General features: G+C 52.3%; 1 protein-coding gene across 1 annotated transcript in view; it reads left to right on the top strand.

Annotated features, from left to right (window-relative positions):
* The first annotated feature begins 843 nt into the window (after positions 1–843).
* SLCO2B1 (solute carrier organic anion transporter family member 2B1) overlaps positions 844–20,787 on the top strand; it is a 71,586-nt gene continuing 51,642 nt past the window's right edge. Inside the window, exons 1-2 of the mRNA XM_074147471.1 lie at positions 844–917; positions 18,101–18,204. Of these exons, the coding sequence (XP_074003572.1) occupies positions 18,124–18,204 (81 nt within the window). The 5' untranslated portion in view covers positions 844–917; positions 18,101–18,123. The remainder of the gene's footprint in view (positions 918–18,100; positions 18,205–20,787) is intronic.

Genomic DNA, 20,787 nt, shown 5'->3' with positions numbered 1-20,787 from the left:
TGGCACCATGGGCACACACAGGTCACTGTCCCCAGCCGAGCCATCAGCAGATGGAGCAAACCCAACACATGGCAGAACACAGGAGGAACAGGCAGCGAAGGCTGGTGGGAAGGAGCCTTGCCAGAAGCCAAGAAGATCATCCAGATTGGTCCAAGCAAGGAGAGGAGGTCCCCAATGCCCACCCGCAGCTGTCCCCTCCACACAACCCAAACACCCACAAAGACACCAGGAGAACCCCAAAGGGAGATATCCTGGCTTCCTTTTGACAGCTTTAACTGGGGCTGCCAGTTCGTTAACGCCTCTGGGTTTTTATCTGGAAATGCCTTAGTGGTTAATGTGAAAAAAGCCAGGAGTTACTGAAAAATGAATAACCCGGGGTTACGTCAACAAACACTGCCGATCACAAATCTCAGCTTCGAAAGTTAAAGAAATAAATGCAGACAAAGCAATGGGAATAAGAAAATGAGCTTAAGGCAAAAGCCCCGGAGTGATGGGACCCTTGGGGCAGAGGGGAGAGGAGACGGGAGCCGGGAGACAGAGTCAAAGCAAAGCCCAGTTTGGGACTGTGGACTGTGTAAGCAGTTTGAAAAGCCCTGTCTCAGCAAACCACACGGGCAACTCTGTCATTTTTGGATTGCAACTTTGGGAGAAGGGGAAAAAAAAAAAAAATTTAAAAAATTAAATAAATAGATAAAAAAAAAAAATCCTATTGAAAGAGATTGCAAAAGTTCTTGGTTAAAATGTAGTCTGGCTTTTGAAATTGCAACCGAAGCCCCACCTCCCCACACCCATCCCCACCTCCAGGCTGGGAAGCAAAAGTAGTGAATGGCCCCAACAGCCGCTGGAGGTGGAGGAGGAGGAGAAGGAAAACTTTTGCTCCCGGTGCGTGCGGTGGGATCGGGAAGAGTCCTGGAATTGTGAGTACGGCAGCAGCGCCCGGCCGGCTGCGAGGAGTTGCTGAGGAGGACTTTGGTACCGAGCTGGCTGCGGGACGGGGGGTTGAGGGCTGCGGGAGATGGGAAGTAGTTTCACACGATGCTTCTCCCCGCATTGTTTTGCAAGACTCCTTCAACCTGTTTGGCTCTGGAGCTGTGTTTTTCCAGCAGCTTAATAGCTAAAGGGAAAAAAAAAAAAAAACAACAACAAAAAGGAGCGATTACAAATGTTATCCACCCCTGGCTTTCTGCACATGTGTTTTTTCGCTTCCTCTCTGCTTGCGCTTATTTATTTGAGTCTTTTTTTTCCCCCTGCCAATACGGCAGCTCCACTTCTTTCTCCCTTTGCAGGGATTTTTTTCCCAATCCCTGCGGCTGCCACTGTTTGTTTCTCTTACGGTTTTGCTTCTTCTTTTGCGGCAAAGCCTTTTCTCACCCCAGGTCTTGGTGGGGTCTCGGGGAGGATGCTGGACAGGCGTGGACCTGACCCTCTATCTGACCCAATGTTGGGACAGTGTCGGTGCCACACGGGGACCTTGGCCAAACCCGAGCTTCTCCAGCTTGGGAGAGGAGCCAGTTCAAGGCAGGAGCACAGTGTGGGTTGGAAAAAGCTGGTGTGACCCTCCTGGCTCTGAGAAAAATTGGTGGCAGGGAGCAGGAAAGGGTTAACAGCAGGGGGGAAAGCCTTTGTGCAGCTTTGAAGGCTTTGGGGGAAGATGCAAACAGCCCAGTGACCAAGGTGATGGGTTGCATCCTTCTTGTTTGTTATGTGCATTTGCAGAGCAGTCTGGGCTTAGCCTGGGGACAAGCCCTGTGTTCAGGGCTGAGCTCCTGCCAGTGTCCTGCTGAGTTTTCTCTAGCCGAACCTCTGGACCTCAGGCTTCTTGGTTTCTCCTGGGTCTTGCTAATGGTGGAGCTGGTGCGTCCCTTAAACCGGCCAATGCTTACGCCTTGGAGGTGGGCACAGCCTCCTGGGAGATGGCCATCCAGCCCTGAAAACCCTGATTTTTAACAGTTAGAGGTGAGGTTAAATGCTGGAAGAAGGCTCTGTGCTTCCCACAGCCCAGACGATCACGTCTTGGCCGTGTTTGCTGCTTCTATCAGGTTTCAGCTGTAGTGTCCCTGGATGGCCATGGGGACAACAGGGATGGCTGTGCTGGGACGGGGTGGGGGAGACCTCCCATCCTGGGTGAACCCCTCTGCTTCCAGCCCCTGTGGATCTGCTTAGCCAGGGGCAAGGATGCCCCATTCGTGGCCGGTTAAGTCCAGGTTGTAGGGAGAGGGAGCAGAGATTCGCTTGGGGATACCTCAGGGCACAGGCTCAGGGTTGCTCAAGGATGCTTTATGTCCACCTACAGAGGCTGTAAATCTTCTTACTGGTCCCGTTACTGAGCAGGTTTCTCCTCGTTAAAGAGGCACATTACAGCCAAGGCTCTCTGCAAGGTGTGTGGAGGGGTTCACCCTGGATCTCTTCTACCTCTGGTGCTTTTGGGTAATGACTATGTCAGAAAGGCACGTGCCCCCTCACTCCTGTCTCACCTGGATACGTGTCTGAGGCCCATTTTCACCTTGTGCCTGGGTTTGCAGCCATGCCATGGGCTTTCCTCCAGCTGGAAATCCCTGCAGTGCACTGGGAAACGGGTGGGAAATGGGTGCACTGGGAAATAGGTGGGTCCAACCCGAGCAGGCTCTGAGCTCTTCACTGCTGCCCTTAGTGCTCCGGGTATGCAGCAAAAAGGAAAATGCCAGTCAAGGATCATAGAATCATAGAATGGTTCAGGTTGGAAGGGACCTTAAAGACCATTTAGTCCCACCCACTGCCATGGACAGGGACACCTCCCACCAGACCAGGTTGCTCCAAGTCCCCTCCAACCTGGCCTTGAACCCCTCCAGGGATGGGGCAGCCACAGCTTCTCTGGGCAACCTGGGCCAGGCTCTCACCACCCTCACAGCAAAGAAGTTCTTCCCCAGATCTCATCTCAGTCTCCCCTCTTTCAGTGTCAAACCCTTCCCTCTCCTCCTATGGCTCCCCTCCCTCATCAAGAGTCCCTCCCCAGCTTTCCTGAAGCCCCCCCTTTTAGGGACTGGAAGGGGCTCGAAGGTCTCCCTGAAGCCTTCTCTTCTCCAGGCTGAACCCCCCCATCTCTCTCAGCCTGTCCTCCCAGCAGAGGGGCTCCAGCCCTCCCAGCATCTCCGTGGCCTCCTCTGGCCCCGCTCCAACAGGTCCATGTCTCTCCTGTGCTGAGGCCCCAGAGCTGGAGGCAGCACTGGGGGAAGGGGTCCTCCCCAGAGCAGAGCAGAGGGACAGAATCCCCCCCGTCCCCGTGCTGGCCATGCAGCTTTTGAAGGATATTGGAGTAAATCAAAGAACAAGGGCAAATGAGGTAAAAAAGAGTGACCCTTAGGGCTGGTTATGAGCAGCACCCTGGGTACCCAGCCGTACAAACAGGCCGGAGCTGAGCTGTTCCAGGAGGAGCTTATCAAAATTCATGTCTATATTTCACCTGACCCGCTGTATATGATAACCTTATAAAGCATCCGTCTGAGGCAGCGCAGCGCAGCTCACCCCTGGTCACTGGTACAGCTCCAGCGGGCAACGGAGCATCCTTTATCTGAGCTCCCATCAGGATCTATTTCTCACCAGTGGTCCAAGCCATACCAATCCGCTCCAAAGGGATCCTTTATCAGTTGCGTGCAGACATTTCATGACTGCATTTTTTTTTTTTTAACCCCCTACTCCCTGCCCTACCCTGGTCTTCCGTGTCTTGTTCTCACACAAAAGACACCAGAAAGGTGAAGAGCGTGAGAAAGGAGCGTTGCCTCCCTCCTGTGGAATCCATGGTGGCATCCACCTGCATCACCATTCAAAGGCAACAGGCATCAGCTGTATATTTTCCAACATGCTCTAGTTTCTTTTCATTTTTCCTCCTGCTCTTCAAGTTTTCTTGCCTTTGATGGCCGTGCTGATGGGCGTGGGTGGCATTTCCAGGCTCTGAAATGCTTTGTCTTGGATCACCCAAGCACTCCTCATCATAGAATCATGGAATCATAGAATGGTTTGGGTGGGAAGGGACCTTAAAGACCATCCAGTTCCATCCAGGAACACCTCCCACCAGACCAGGTTGCTCCAAGCCCCCTCTAACCTGGCCTTGAACCCCTCCAGGGACAGGGCAGCCACAGCTTCTCTGGGCAGAGCTCGGTGTCTCGAGCCATTGCCTTGCTAAGTGTGGACTGGAGGGATGGTTTGGGAGCCTCATTACCCACCTCAGGAACTGAAGAACCCCCCAGGCTCTGAAAATGTTAATTTTCAAAAGAAATGGAGACAGTGGTATAAGACGCTGCAAAGCAGTGAGCAACACAGGGAAATTCTGGCTTGAAACATGATTCAAAGGCTATGGGGCTCTGAAATCTCCTCCGGGAGAGATGGGTAGTGGGTGTCTGGCTGGAGAAACTCCAGGACAAGTTTGCTCCTGGGGTTGCAGGAGCAGGCTCGCTGCCGGCCAGGTGCCGGGCTGCAGACAGGCCAGATGTGGCTCCAGCTGCAGGTCTGGGGACTTCCAGAAAATAATCTCCTTTTTCACTGGGCTTCCTTGATCCGCCTGAGTGTGTCAGCCCGTCCGTACCTGCTCTCGGGGTGAGCAGGAGATGCTTCTTCTAAATGGTGCGAAAAACACCTGGCAGCAAAAAGAAAAGGAGTAAGATGCTTCCATAATGAAGAAGATTTTCTGCAGTCCATTAATATTAAATAATGGAAGAATGACAATTATTTGTGTTTTGAGCAACCTGGTCTAGTGGGAGGTGTCCCTGGATGGAACTGAATGGTGTTTAAGGTCCCTTCCCACCCAAAGCATCCTGTGATTCCATGATTCCATGAATTAATTCCCCTCACTGCCCAAAATATGAGTGTTTTTTCCCTTTTTCCCATGCCAGCTCCGGCCCTTGATGGCTGCACTGGGCTGGGGCTTGCTCCGTGTCCCAACATCACCCCATAAATGTCACCAACATCACCCCATAATGTCACCAACTCTCTTCTACCCTCGGTGTTTCCTCCTGGGTGTTTATAACCATCTTCTCTCTGCCTCTTTTTTTGCTGCCTAAGGAATTTTTTCACTTCTCCTAAGCTCTACTCTCAGTTCCCCATCCATCATAACAACATTTCTCTGCACTTACCCTTCCATCAATCCCCTTTGCCTGTGGGTTGCCAGCATCCTTCCCAACTCCCAGTGAAGTAAATCTTACTGGTTTCTCCCCAAAAATTTGGGAATGCTTTGATTGCTCATCTATGGGTTAGTCTGGAGGGAGAAAAGAGCTACCCTTGAGTGTCCCATGGAAATAAATGGGTAGGAAACAAGTGAAATTGGGGTGTAGGTGCTCCTCATGCGATGCTCAGCATCAGCATGGGGGATCAGGTCCACGGTCCTGGGCAGACCGTGTGTGCAGGTGGAAAATCCTGTTGGTTTTGGAATTTTTTTTCAAAAAAGAAGTTATAGGTCATATATAGCCAATAACATCTGGATTGCTGCAGGAAGACTGTGCTCCAGGGAGCTTCCGGGGCTTTTGCTCAGGCTGCGTGTAGAAGGCATGAGGCTTCTGCAGCGTCTTCTGCTCTTTGTTTTGCAACAGCTTCCCCTGTTAAAAGTCAGTTTTTCTTGTCGGAGCGTGTCTTAATCTGTCGGTCGCTGGAGCCCCCCCTGCCTCCTGCCTTTTTTCTCTCTTTTATCCCTCTCCTCCTTTGCAAAAAGTCTTACAGCTCTTTAGAAATACCGAGCAAAAAAGCCCTTCTTTTTCTCAGTCTTCACTTCTGTCCAAGCATCAGTAGAGTGTGGAGGAAAGAAATTATCAGGAAGGTATTTACGACGTATAAAACCCCAAATCAGGAAAAAACTCTGGTTTGGGATCGCCTTCCTTCAGACTTCTGTTGGCAGATGTTTTCTCCACAGGCTCAAGCACCGCGTCCGCAGCCTACGGAAAGGCAGGTCCCCCCCCTGGGGAAAAGGGCTTTTCCTACTTAATTCATCATTTTAACTCCTATCCTGAGGTTCTGAGCTGCTCCAAGCAAGGGAGTATTTCCCTGCCAAACACACGGCGGGTGGTGCTAAAATAGAAAATCCCCCCTGAGGCCACAAAACATGAGCTTTTCTGTAGCAAGCACCACATCTGTCCGACCCCCGTGCAAGGGTATGCTCGGCATCTGGCACGCTCCAGAGGAGAGGGGGCTCACTTTTTATTCATAAAAGTTTATTCATACTGCATAAAATCTTGCAGAGAAGGAGGAAAACTTGCAAAGCCCCTGAGCTCCCTGTCTGACAAATCTTTCACACGTTCAGATGTTGATTTTGCAGGGAGAGGGATGTATCCCACGGGAGCTCGGGAAGCAGCAGGAGCAGGATCACGAATGGGGGCTGGGGGGGTCTCTGGGGGTCCCCACGGCTCCGGAGCCCTGGGAAGCCTTTGAAAATGAAACCGTGCGAATGATTCGTGTCATTTTGGCAATTCCCAGCCTTGCTGCTTCGGCAGCTCACTGAGATTGGGAATCTCAGCCACAAACCACCCCCCTCGCCTGTAACCTCTGTGCTCTGAGCCACTTCTGCTCTTGGATGCTTTTCCCCTCTTGCTGGCGAGGCCACCCCAGCCCACGCGATGGGTGCTGTCTTCACTCCAAGGACGTACGATAGGGACAGACTTAGCAGGGTCTGTAGCAATAACATGAGGGGTAACGGCTTTAAAGTAAAAGAAGGAAGATTTAGACTGGATATAAGGAAGAAATGTTTTACTCTGAGGGTGATGAGACACTGGTCCAGGTCGCCCAGAGAGGCTAGAGCCCCTCTGCTGTGAGGACAAGCTGAGAGAGTTGGGGGGTTCAGCCTGGAGAAGAGAAGGCTCCGGGGAGACCTTCGAGCCCCTTCCAGTTCCTAAAGGGGCTCCAGGAAAGCTGGGGAGGGACTCTTGATGAGGGGAGCCGTAGGACAAGCAGTAATGATTTTAAACTGAAAGAGAGGAGATTTAGGTGAGATCTCAGGAAGAACTTCTTTGCTGTGAGGGTGGTGAGAGCCTGGCCCAGGTTGCCCCGAGAAGCTGTGGCTGCCCCATCCCTGGAGGGGTTCAAAGCCAGGTTGGAGGGGGCTTGGAGCAACCTGGTCTGGTGGGAGGTGTCCCTGCCCAGAGCAGGGGATGGGACTGGATGGACTTTAAACGTCCCTTCCCACCCAAACCCTTCTGTGATTCTATGATTCTATGGTTCTATGGTGATGGCAACCACCACTGTGATGGTCATCCAGCACACGGGGACAGCCCCCAGGCAACCCCTTCACCGCATCTTGCAGTGTTGGAGCAGGTGAGGACTTTCCCCCAAGAAGGGCTGCAGCATCTGTCAGCGTACGCCGAGGAGGTCTGTGAGGCCTGTGGGACCTCATCACACAAATGGGGAGGAGGGCTTCACCTTTCCCAAGGCAGAGGGGGTCAGGGCTGGCAGGGACCTCCAGAGAGCAGTCGGTCCTGTCCCACGCCGGAGCAGGGCTGGTGCCTCCCCCCCATCGCCTGCGGCTGCATTTCATGGGTCTCAACACCAATTTTTCCCTCTCTTCTCATCTTTTAACTTCTCGGGAACAAATTTCCTTTTGTTTGGCCACTTGTGAGGCTTCTGGGATGTGTCACCCCCGACACATTTTCTCATTATAAAGAGTCACTGAGCTGGGCTGATCTCATTTTCACTTTCTTTTTGCCACTTGGTGCAAGATGGAAAGAGCTTTTTTTTTGGACACATCTAGGCGTCTCTTTCATCCCTCAGTCTTTTTCCAGGCCGGGAATGATGTGTATATATTGGATTATACCTCACCTTTGCACCCACATTTTCCAAGCCAGCTTCTCATTTAACTCAGGCATGCTCGTAAATACACACACACACTGACACTATCCCGGTTTTACCGCCAGCGAATGGAAATTCTCTAGAAATTCAGCAGAAGGGAGACAGATTACGGGGTTATTTGCTGGCATTTTGTCTCTCCTGCTGGGATTTAATTCGCTGTGTTACATTTGCCGTTATTTACTCAAGCTCTGCTGAGCCCAGCGCCTGCTTTTTCCTTTTTCAGTTAACGGGAGCTGAGCTGCTATTAATAAAAGGGGTTTTAATAGATTTATGTCCTCGGGAATGGGACAAGACTCTGGTGCCACCGAGCCCGGTCCCCCGCTACCGCACCATTGCGCATATCCCAGAGAAACTGGGAGGTTTTGGGGCACTTTGGCCGCCCTGGTATCAAAAAAAAGCGGACGTCCTGGGGACAAGTGGAGCATCTAAATCTGTGCTGTGAAGGTTTATGGGATTATCTGACCGAGCTCTGTACAGATGGGGGTTATTGCCCAGATTTTAGCCCCACTCTTTGCCACTTTGTCACTGTCTTCTGGCAGCGGTGATGGGATGTCAGGCAAGCGAGGCTGTAATTAATGGCAATATTTTATGGCAGCCTGATGGCATCAGTTGGAGTGGGACTGACCTGCTGGAGTGTCCCAGCTCAGCTCCCTGTCCCCACAACACCTGGGGCTTGTCGTGCCAGGCTCTGCCTCCCCAAGGGATGCTGTGACCCAGGACAGTGGAAAAAATAGGGCTCTGAGGACAAATCCTTCATCTGCAGCTGAAGGAATAATATCAGCTGATGGATCCCCAGCATCAGGCACCTTGGCCCTCTGAAAAACCACCCATCCATCACCTTCTCCATCACCTTCTTTGCTGTGAGGGTGGTGAGACCCTGGCCCAGGTTGCCCAGAGAAGCTGTGGCTGCCCCATCCCTGGAGGGGTTCAAGGCCAGGTTGGATGGGTCTTGGAGCAACCTGGTCTGGTGGGAGGTGTCCCTAGATGGAACTGGGTGGTCTTCAAGGTCCCTTCCCACCCAAACCGTTCTGTGATTCTATGATTCTTGGGAGTCCATGAGTCAATCCTGTGGGTGCTGGGGAGATGCTGGTTGGGGTCCCGCTCCACTGAGCCCCTGCACTGAAAACATTGTCTCCCAGAGGTCACCCTCACTGAAACCTGGCCACCCCTGTACCTCACCAGATTCCTAAACGCCGCTGTTGAGCACAGAAAGTCCCTCAGGGTTATATGGGAGAAGCAATTTCGCTGGAGAGTTTACTCGCAGGCCTATAATGAAGCAATTTTCTGCTTCATCAGGGTGCAGCGCTGGCTTTAAAGGGCTTTGTGCCAGGGCCAGTGACACCGTTTGCAGTCACCGGTCCTGCCACCTCTGCCTGTCACCCCACATGTCCCCCCGACACCAGCCTCTCGGTGGCTGTGTCTCCCTGGCAAATGAGTTTCACACTCCTGTGATTTGGGGGGCAAAAGGTTAAATGCACCATTGAGAGCTCCAGCAGAGCAGTGTTTGGCATCAGAAATACCTCGCTGGGATGAGATAACACCTCTCCCCTCTGATGATCCCTTCTGGTGGGTGAGAAGCTCAACACGAGCTGGCAACGTGCGCTGGCAGCCCAGAAAGCCCCTCGCACCCTGGGCTGCGTCCCCAGCAGTGTGGCCAGCAGGGCGAGGGGGGGGATTCTGCCCCTCTGCTCCGCTCTGGGGAGACACCGCCCCAGTGCTGCCTCCAGTTCTGGGGCCACCAACAGCAGAAGGACATGGACCTGTTGGAGCAGGGCCAGAGGAGGCCATGGAGATGCTGGGAGGGCTGGAGCCCCTCTGCAATGAGGACAGGCTGAGAGAGTTGGGGGGGTTCAGTCTGGAGAAGAGAAGGCTCCGGGGAGACCTTGGAGCCCCTTCCAGTCCCTCAAGGGGGGGGCTCCAGGAAAGCTGTGGAGGGACTCTTGATGAGGGAGGGGAGCCATAGGAGGAGGGGGAAGGGTTTGAGACTGAAAGAGGGGAGATGGAGATGAGATGTGAGGAAGAACTTCTTTGCTGTGAGGGTGGTGAGACCCTGGCCCAGGTTGCACCAAGAAGCTGTGGCTGCCCCATCCCTGGAGGGGTTCAAGGCCAGGTTGGATGGGTCTTGGAGCAACCTGGTGTGGTGGGAGGTGTCCCTGCCCATGGCAGTGGGTGGGACTGAATGGTCTTTAAGGTCCCTTCCCACCCAAACCATTCCATGATTCTGTGACTCTATGGTTCTATTCTATGATGTATGTAAGTGCATATAGCTGTGGTGGAGCTGGTGGGTACAGTTGGACACGAGACAGCAGTGCAGAAAGGCTGCTTCACTGTGGGGATTCACTCCTTGTGTGAAGGAGGGGAAGAGAGGATGAATGGTGGAGTGTTTGGATGGAGATGCTTGGAGGGGTTTCTCAGAGCAGAACTGCAGCACCGGGCTGCTCTGCAGGCCAGTGTGAGATGTGAAGGGGCTGGACGAATTATCTCCACTTGCTATCCATGGTGAAGACCATCCCAGGAGGAGGAGACTCCACTGCTAATGCATGTCCATCGGGAGGTGTTCAGGGAGAAACTTAACCTGCCTTTGCCATCACTCCTTGCCCCACCGCTGTGTTTCTTGGGCATCCCTTCTCATCCATGCACGGGGCAAGCTTATCCCCTTTGGTCAGCAAGAGACCATCAGCTCACCAAGCAGGCTTCTGGTTGCCATGTTGTCCTGATTAGTGTCTCACCAGGGGCAAAGGACTGAAGACAAGTGGTGGCATCTACTCCAACTTTGCAGGAATGTGCCATCACTTCAGGTTGGTCAGGTTGGAAGGGGCTCTGAGCAACCTGGTCTAGTTGAAGATGTCTTGGCAGGAGAGGTTGATCTAGATGGCCTTTAAATGTTCCTTCCAACCCAAACTTTTCTATGAGTCTATGACCACCATTGCTAATAGACCAACACGCAGAACCCATGTCTCTGGGGCTGGGTGGAGTGGGCTTGGGAAGGAGGTGGGTGTTGCTGGGTTGCCCTCAGGCCTGAAGGCAGCTCAGAGCAGCCTCTGCCTTCACTCCTGCAGGCAGGGATTTGCCCATGGTCACAGCCTGGTTCTTCAACCACCTTAGCTAGTTAGGATAAGTGGGATGGCCAGTTTGGGTTTGTGGTCATAAATGGACCTGCATCCACAGAGTCTGCAGGAGCCTGGTCTCACAGACATGGGGTTGGTTCCTTCCTTGCGATGCTGCAAACGCAAAAATGCCTTGAAAAAGGCTTTTCTGGGAAGGATCTCACCTCCTGCGGTTGTGACAGGCACTGGTGCTGCCCCCATCACAGCACCCTGAAAAATAAACACAATGTTTTGCTGTTTGGCTTAAAATGCCCCCCACCGTATGTGGGGGTAACCTTGGTCCGACACCCTCCCTGTGCCATTTGGAGCTGGAGAAGGAGGAGGTTTGGCATGGAGCAGATGCTGTGGAAGCCGTTAGGCAGTCCCGGCTCTTGTAGCAGCATCTCAGCTCCTGCTTTATTGTCCAGGACAAAGTTCCTCCCGCGGGCACAACTGGGTGCAGCCTGCAGAAGTCGAAGGAAGGAGTAAACAAGGCTCTTTGCAGCTCCTTTTCCTCCCTGGCGCGGTTGGGGAACGTTGCCTGCTGTGAAAAATCAGCCCCCGCTGTCACAACCCACAGCCTTTGCCTGTCCCAGCTTATCCCCTGCCCCCCGCAACACTCTGTAGTGACCGGTGGTGTCTCTTCCCTGGCTTGTTCTTGGGGAAAATGAGGCACAAAGGTGGGAAGTATCTTGCTCTGGAGCTGAGGTTGGGAGATGGGTGCAGGTCCTGGTCCTGCAGGGCTAGTCTGGGAGTGGGTCTGGCTCTCCAAAAATCAAGCGGTGGCACTCCGGGATTGAATGTTTCTCCCCTTTTCCCTTTGCCCTTGTATTCTCCTCGGGTACCACTGTGAACGTGCCGGGATGCTTGGAGCAATAGTAATTCCCACCGTGCGTCCTCTTGCTGGGGTGCTGGAGGGGGCTTTGGGCCACCAGGGAGCTGCAGACCTGAGCCGGGCATGTCCCCCCGACACGAGTCCCCTCGGGGTTTTGTCCCTTTTCTCTCCTCTCCTCACACTGATGTAGGTATTTCTTCTGGTATTTGCTGTCTCATCCCTCCTTTCTGCCTCCTTCCCCCACCGCATGCAGCCTCAGCAGTAATCATAGAATGGATCAGGTTGGAGGGGACCTTAAAAATCATCCAGTCCCACCCCCTGCCCTGGGTAGGGACACCTCCCACCAGACCAGGTTGCTCCAAGCCCCATCCAACCTGGCCTTGAACCCCTCCAGGGATGGGGCAGCCACAGCTTCTCGGGGCAACCTGGGCCAGGGTCTCACCACCAAAGTCACAGCAAAGAAGTTCTTCCCCAGATCTCATCTCAATCTCCCCTCTTTCAGTGTCAAACCCTTCTCCCTCCTCCTATCAAATCCTGCAGCACCAGCTCTGCCTCCTTCCTGCAGAGGAGTGGATTGGGTGAGACCTCTTGGCCTTTCCAAGGAGAAATTACATTAATGGAAAATAATCTTTCTGTCCACCCAGGGGTGTCCTTTCCTTAGGACAAAAATGTGGCTCACGCCCAAGCAAGCACCATCCCTGGAGGGTTCTGCCATGGGTGGGCTCGATTCAGTCGAGGGGAACAAGAGCCAGACTGACCTTAACATGCTGCTATCTTCATGCAATTTGGGTTTTTTATTAATTAAATCTTATCTGCCTTTTTGTTGGGTCTGGCCATTGTCCTTTGTGCCGGATCAAAGTACTTTCCTGTTTCGTTTTATTCTTAAAGGAACATTATGGCTCAATGGTATCTAAATGCAATAGGTTATTCTCATTTTTAACTGCTGGGGACCTTTGCACCATCGAGATCTCTGCTGAGCGTTTCCCCTCGGGCCTCCCCGTGGCTCACCCACCCTCCCTTTTTCACCTTGCTGAAGGTGAGCTGAAGGTGGGATGGAGCCAGGCTTGGCCCATGCATCCTTGGCCACCAGCTGCTGAGATGCAGGTTCTCCTTCATGCAAGGGACTCCACCCCGGAGAAAGAGGAACAGAGTTCCTCTGTGGCAGTGTGGGAAATTTGGGGTGATTATGGTGCACGGCAAAGGACAAGGGGCTTTTACACCTTGTTTGGGCAAGCATTAGTTAAAAACATTCCTACCAGTACTTCCTACGATTTTCTTCTACCAGGAAGACTATGAAAGCTCAATAGAATCATAGAATTGTTTTGGTTGGAAGAGATCTTTAAGATCATCAGTTCCAACCATTAACCCAGCACTGCCAAGTCCACCACTAAACCATGTCCTAATTCCAGGTATAGAAGGTTCCTGGACACCCTGAAGGGTTAAAGGATGAACACATTTAAAGGAGGGTCTGGAAAGGATAATCCTCCTAAAATACTCCTGGAGACCACAGGATCTGTTGTTTGCAGGTCTGCTTGAATACCTCTTTGGTGAGGAGGGCTAGCAAAGACATAGTGCTCTGGTGAGACCCCACTTGGAGCCCTGCATCCAGCTCTGGGACCTCAGCACAGGAGAGACATGGACCTGTTGGAGTGAGGCCAGAGGAGGCCACGGAGATGCTGGGAGGGCTGGAGCCCCTCTGCTGGGAGGACAGTCTGAGAGAGTTGGGGGGGTTCAGTCTGGAGAAGAGAGGGCTCCGGGGAGACCTTCGAGCCCCTTCCAGTCCCTCAAGGGGGGGGCTCCAGGAAAGCTGGGGAGGGACTCTTGATGAGGGAGGGGAGCCATAGGAGGAGGGGGAAGGGTTTGACACTGAAAGAGGGGAGATTGAGGTGAGATGTGGGGAAGAACTTTGCTGTGAGGGTGGTGAGAGCCTGGCCCAGGTTGCCCAGAGAAGCTGTGGCTGCCCCATCCCTGGAGGGGTTCAAGGCCAGGTTGGAGGGGGCTTGGAGCAATGTGGTCTGGTGGGAGGTGTCCCTGTCCATGGCAGTGGGTGGGACTGGGTGGTCTTCAAGGTCCCTTCCCACCCAAAGCATTCTATGATTAATAGAGTTAAGCAGGGAAAGAAGGCCATTAAGCTCCGTAAATGTGCCCATCCTTGCAAATCTGGGCTCAGACGCCTTTTGTTTTCTTCTCTTGCTACCCTGGCACCCTTTTTTCCCCGCTCTGTGGAGCCCCTGAGCTTTCAAGAGGCTCCAGCAGCAAAGTCGGTAGCTGCAAATAATTCATCCACAGGTCTGGTCCCAGAGACAGGCAATATTGGACACCGTGGTCCGGAGACAGGCAGGGGCTTTCACTCCGGCATTGCTGAACCCTCCAGAGGTTCCGGGGGAGCTTTTCATGGAGGTTTTAATTTACGATTGAATTTACTTTATTGATCCCCTCCTGTATTTTCTTGTGGCAATATCTCGTCCTGCTGAAATGGGGCTGAGGGCAACAATTGCTTTTTTGCAGAGAACATTGTGGAGCTCGTAACCTGGCCATACGCAGGTCCCCCTCTTGAATTTACCCCTCCTGTGCCCTGCACTTAAGGGTTGTATGAACGCCACAGTTAAGACAGTCTCCTCTTGCTCGAATTTACGTCAGCCCGCGCATTTGTTAATTGGTTTGAGGCTACGGTACTTGCTCCTTTGCCTCTCATCGCGGGGGAAATAATAGAATTACGCAAAATAATGACGGAGAGCCTTTCACCCCATTTGCTGTACAGCCTCCAGATGCCGCTGAAATGGAAACGTCTATTAGAGTGTAATGAACAACAACCTAATGGGTTTAACATGCCTCCAAACAATACGGCTTCCTGAGCAGGAAGCCTGGGTTACTAAAAACCCAACAAAGGCATCGTCCTCCCGCGCATCCTTCATTCCACGGATGCAGCCGGTGAGGAAGGGAGAGGGAGCGCAGGTCCGAAGGGAAAGGGGTCAGCGGTGCAGGGAGGGGGTGTGTGTGTAGAGCTTTCCCACCCATTTACATTTCTTCACGTGGTGAAATTCAGGTGGTGGTTGGGAGGCAGAAAGCAAGTGTGGAATGATTCTGCCAGGGGAGATGCGAAAATGCTGTGGGTTAGGTGTGGACCTGCTGGAGTCAAGTTCTGAAGAGAAAGATCTGGGAGTCCTGGTAGACAGCAAAATGACAATGAGCAAGCAGTGTGCTCTTGTGGCCAGGAAGGCCAATGGAATCCTGGGCTGCATAGGGAAGAGTGTGGCCAGTAGGTCGAGGGAAGTCATTCTCCCCCTCTACTCTGCACTGGTGAGGCCACAACTGGAATACTGCATCCAGTTCTGGGCTCCCCAGTTCAAGAGGGACAGGGAACTACTGGAGAGAGTCCAGCGAAGGGCAACGAGGATGATTCAAGGATTGGAGCATCTCCCTTATGAAGAAAGGCTGAGAGAGCTGGGACTCTTTAGTCTGGAGAAGAGAAGGCTGAGGGGAGATCTTATCAATGCTTATAAGTATCTGAAGGGTGGGTTGAAGGAGGAGGGAGCCAGACTCTTTTCAGTGGTTGCCAGTGAGAGGACGAGGGGCAACGGGCACAAGCTGGAACATAGGAGGTTCCACTCAAATATGAGAAAAAATTTCTTTCCGGTGAGGGTGACAGCGCCCTGGAACAGGCTGCCCAGGGAGGGTGTGGAGTCCCCTTCTTTGGAGATTTTCAAGACCCGCCTGGATGCAGTCCTGAGTAACATGCTCTGACATGCTCTGGGCAATCCTGCTTCAGCAGGGGAGTTGGACTAGATGATCTTTATGGTCCCTTCCAACTCTAAAAAATTCAGTGAAAATTCAGTGAAATTCAGTGAAAGTGAGAGGCAGGACAGGAGATCTTTGGTCCATCGGAGACCCAGCAAGCATATGGAGGGATGGAGAAGGGCTGGTTGCACCAGGGGAGGTTTAGATTGGATATTAGGAAAAAATTCTACACTGAAAATGTTATTAAGCATTGGAAAAGGCTGCCCAGGGCAGTGGTGGAGACACCATCCCTGAAGGGATTTAAAAGCTGGGTAGATGTGGTGCTGAGGGACACGGGTTAGTGGCGGTTTTGTCAGTGCTGGGTTGATGGTTGGACTCAATGATCTGAAAGGTCCCTTCCAGCCTTGACGATTCTATGATTCTATGACCCTCTCCTGCAGGAAGGAGCTGTCTGTGCCTCCTGCCTCAAGCCCACTGTCCCCAAAACCCAACCTCGTTTAGGCAGAGCTGTGGTTGTCTGTAGCTGTCTCTTGGGAAGGCGATTTGGCCAACCGGCATCTCCAAAGCTGCTTGATCTCATGTGCACTCTTCTGCATGCCTTATCCTGGCGCAACCATCAGCCCTGTCTGATGAGGAGCTGAAACCAGTTGCATCCCATGAGCAGCAAACATGAATTCAGCTGCAGCTGGTGAACTTGTCCTCACCTTTGTGGGTTCTTCATGTCTGGGCAGATCCCTCACCCTTGACCCAAGGCTGCTCCAGCACCGAGAGCTGAGCTAATGCCCAGCTGGGTTTTTCTTCTCAACCTCTTTTCCCATCTCTTCAATGCAGTGGGTATCTTTCTCACTCCGTAGTGCTGACCTTCAACTCCAGTGTCACTGTATAATGCTTATTGTAAACATACCCAGAAAGCCAATAAAGCTTCCTATAGATCAATATCATAGAATCATAGAATCATAGAATAGTTTGGGTGGGAAGGAATCTTAAACACCATCCAATTCCATCCAGAGACACCTCCCACCAGACCAGGTTGCTCAAAGCCCCATCCAACCTGGCCTTGAACCCCTCCAGGGATGGGGCAGCCACAGCTTCTCTGGGCAACCTGGGCCAGGCTCTCACCACCCTCACAGCAAAGAAGTTCTACCCCACATCTCATCTCATCTCATCTCATCTCATCTCATCTCATCTCATCTCATCTCATCTCATCTCATCTCATCTCATCATCTCATCATCTCATCTCAATCTCCCCTCTTTCAGGGTCAAACCCTTCCCCCTCCTCCTAGGGCTCCCCTCCCTCATCAAGAGTCCCTCCACAGCTTTCCTGGAGCCCCCCCCTTGAGGGACTGGAAGGGGCTCCAAGGTCTCTCCGGAGCCTTCTCTTCTCCCCAACTCTCTCAGCCTGTCCTCATTGCAGAGGGGCTCCAGCCCTCCCAGCATCTCCGTGGTCTCCTCTGGCCCCGCTCCAACAGGTCCATGTCCTTCCTGTGCTGAGGACTCCAGAGCTGGAGGCAGGACTAGTACATAATGCAGAGGATGGATCCTGGTCTCAGCTGTATCTAACCAAATCAGAGAAGGTGCTCTGGGGTTTGTGGAGCTGCAAGGAAGGAAAGAAGGGGAAGGAAATAAGGCTCAAGGAGATTCACAGCAGCACAGTGAAGACCAGAGCCTTCCCCAGGCACCTCATGAAGACCCCAGGATGCTCCTTGTGGCTGGGGTTCAGGATGGGATTAGGGGAGGTCTGGAGATCTGTTAATTTATTAGGACAGTCAATCTAAGTGTCTGGTTGATACCAGACAAAAAGAAGCCAAGATGTCCTTTGTGCTTCAAGGATATGAAGGGGTCAATCAGAGCAATCAGCGTCCCACAGTTTGGGACAGTAAAGATTGCCCTTCTTCCTCCTAGGAGTGTTGAAATGACCACAGAATGGCTGAGGTTCAAGGGAACTCTGGAGATTGTGTCAACAGTACTCCTGATGCAACCCAGCTGGCTTTCCATGCTCAGAGGGAGGGTTGGTGGCTCATTTTCAACCCAAGGTCCTTCTCTGTGGAGCTGGTTGGACCCCAACCTGTGCTGGTGACTGGGGTTGTTCGTCCCCGGTGGCAGGACTTTGCCCTTCTCCTGCTTGAACTTCCTGAGGTTCTCCAGTTTTGTACGGATGGCAGCACAACCATCGGCTGTGTCGGTCTCTCCTCCCAGTCTTGCATCTCCTGCCAACTGGTTGCCCCATCACTCAGATTCATCGATAATGACGTTAAACATCACCCATCAAGATAAGGTTTAAACAATATTGGCCTTGATCATGTGGAACAGCAGTGGCTCCAGTTAGGCTCTGGTGTGGCTGGGATTTAGGGACACCGAGATCCCAGCCCAGCGCTGCTTGTTTGCTTTGGAATGAAATGATTGATAATTTTTAACCCCTCAGGTGCCCTGGTAATGAGCACATTAGTGTTTTGCATGTTGCTTTTCTTTCGCTTTGCAGAAGCGGAATGCTGAAAGAAAATGAAAAAAATGGGAATAATTAATAGTTGCCAGTGAGGACCCCGTGTGGGTGTTTGCAAAGCACGACAGGATTCTGCTGTGCTGAGCAAGGCGGATGGAGGCAGAGCAACTTAGCATTGTGCCGAATGATTTATTTTGGCAGGCGGATAAAGCAGACCTGATAGAATGACAAGCACGGCTACAACAAGGAGCTGCCCGGATCAGTCCCGGAAAACACTCTGCAGGAACCCATTCTTCAGTATCAAGGTAAATACCTCCTGCTTTCTCTAATTGTCCCCTCCCCTTTGGATTTCTGGCCTGGTAAAGAGGAGTTTAGCTTTCTGCAGAAGGATTTCTGTTTACAAAATATATTTGGAAAAGGATGGGGTGCCCCCCAGGACAGAAGTGTCACTGGATGCGCAGCCGGGACAGCGATGTCGCAACGCAAGTTTAACTTCTCAGCTTCTGGGGTATTTAACTTATCATAGAATCATGGAATGGCTTGGGTGGAAGGTACCTTAAAGATCATCCAGTTCCATTCAGGGACACCTCCCACCAGACCAGGTTGCTCCAAACCCCCTCCAACCTGGCCTTGAACCCCTCCAGGGATGGGGCAGCCACAGCTTCTCTGGGCAACCTGGGCCAGGCTCTCACCACCAAAGTCACAACAAAGAAGTTCTTCCCCACATCTCATCTCCATCTCCCCTCTTTCAGTGTCAAACCCTTCCCCTCCTCCTATGGCTCCCCTCCCTCATCAAGAGTCCCTCCCCAGCTTTCCTGGAGCCCCCCGCTTTAGAGACTGGAAGGCTGCTATAAGGTCTCCCCGGAGCCTTCTCTTCTCCAGGCTGAACCCCCCCAACTCTCTCAGCCTGTCCTCACAGCAGAGGGGCTCCAGCCCTCCCAGCATCTCTGAGGCCTCCTCTGGCCCCGCTCCAACAGGTCCATGTTTCTCCTGTGCTGAGGCCCCAGAGCTGGAGGCAGCACTGGGGGGGGGTCTCCCCAGAGCAGAGCAGAGGGGCAGAATCCTCCCCCTCGCCCTGCTGGCCACGCTGCTGGGGATGCAGTCCAGGATCCGGGGGGTCTTTCTGGGCTGCCAGCACACGTTGCCGGCTCGTGTTGAGCTTCTGTCAGTGAAATTTCCAGAGCCCAAAGCAAACCTTCGAGAAGAACACCTCCCAGATCTTAAAGTAGCTATGAGCTTCAGTCTTCCTGGAAATAATTTTTTTATGATATTCATGGTAAATGCATGTATGTAACGGGGGCAGCAGAAGTGGAGGAAAGGGAGGACTCAATGCTTGCTCTCGGAGCTTGGCACGCAGCAGTCTGCAAAGTTTTGGGTATTAGTCCCCATTTAGGCAAGAAATGACATCTACTTGGCTTAAACCCTGCCCGTGCTTGAACTTATTCACTGAAAACACGTGTCCTATGCAATGATTTAGGCTATCTGCCCTGCAACGCCACCTGACCCTAATGTAAGTTCATCCGGCTCCACCTTTTCTTGCTTTTGGGTGTCTGGGGTCATGCAGGGAGATGGTTCCTCCACCCAAGAGCTCTGCCAGGTCCAGTACAGGCAGCCAGAGGAGTGGGCTTCATTAAACCCTTTGGAGAAGCTTCTGCAGTTGGTTGTGGTGGGAACCATAGGAGGCAGGAGGTGGTTGGTCACTTCTACACAGCAGTCTGATGGTCAGAGGGCTGCCCAGGGAAGGGAGAGGACCAGCTCGACTCACAAACATGGGCATGGTGCCACGTTTCCTCTGTCCTGGAGCACCCAAACCACTGAGCCATGGGGAACCCTGGCTGAAGGTCCCTTTTTCTCCCCTTCTCAAAGCTGGGAAGAGGTGTGAGGCTGGATGCAGTAGAAGCTGAGATCTTCTGGTGGTGGGACCAGTGTTGCCTGTGTGAGATTAGCACATCAACCTTGAGCTTGCCTGCAGATGTTCATGGCCTCTTACTTCCTACCCTTGGCTTTGTTGGCACCATAGGGGCTCCTCAGCTCCTTGTTTGCAGAGAAGGATCCGTGATCCTTGGATATGGAGGTGGTGGGGAATCCTTTTCTCTTTGTATAGTGCTAGTGACATTTTAAAAAAAATCCCATGTAACAAAGATGGTATGGTCACACTACTTGAGCAACTGGTGGTCTGCCGCAAGGTACTATTGGAGAAGTGTAGCAACACTTAAAAGTGTAAACATTTAGGTAAGACAAGCATCTGTGAAGTGGAAATAATAATCAACCTTGACTCCAGTGATGTCGTAAAAAGCAAGTGCTCAGCTTGCATCAGGAACAAGTTCATATTTCCACCTTCTTTTCTATGAAAAGGAACTTTTGGAAGTTTTTGCGCTCTTTTCTCACATGTCACAAGGAAGCAGGAAAGCCAAACTAAGCCAACTGTTGGTCTAGCTGGAGGACAACTGCTATGTCCAATGGAGCATGTCGTTTGGCGTGTGAGCATCAACTTCCAAGATGCTCTTGTTTCAGAGCAGGACAGGTACGGAGTGGTTTGCCGTGGGAATAGCCCACTGTGAAGTGGGAGCTTGAGACACTGGGGAGCCAGAGGCGGTACGATGGGGGAGCAGATCAAAAGCTGCTGGATGAAGAAGTGGAGAACAAGATGGAAAATGCCTTTTCTCTTGTTATGCAGCCACAGGTTTGGGGATTTTCTTTGTAGAGGTGCAGTATGCACACACATGATTTAACAGGAGCTTCTCTTAGCATGTCACTGCAGGCGTGTGCAGGAAATTATGGTTTCCTTTAATTAGGAGAATTGGTAGAGACTTGGTAAGTAGGGAGATGAGATTTTATCAGGGAGTGTAGCAATAGGACACGGGGTAACGGTTTTATGCTGAAAGAGT

This window comes from Numenius arquata, chromosome 1 (genome assembly GCF_964106895.1).
Source record: "Numenius arquata chromosome 1, bNumArq3.hap1.1, whole genome shotgun sequence".
Classification (NCBI taxonomy): domain Eukaryota; kingdom Metazoa; phylum Chordata; class Aves; order Charadriiformes; family Scolopacidae; genus Numenius; species Numenius arquata.
The sequence above is the reverse complement of the archived record's forward strand: the minus strand, read 5'-3'. Positions and strand labels throughout refer to the sequence as shown.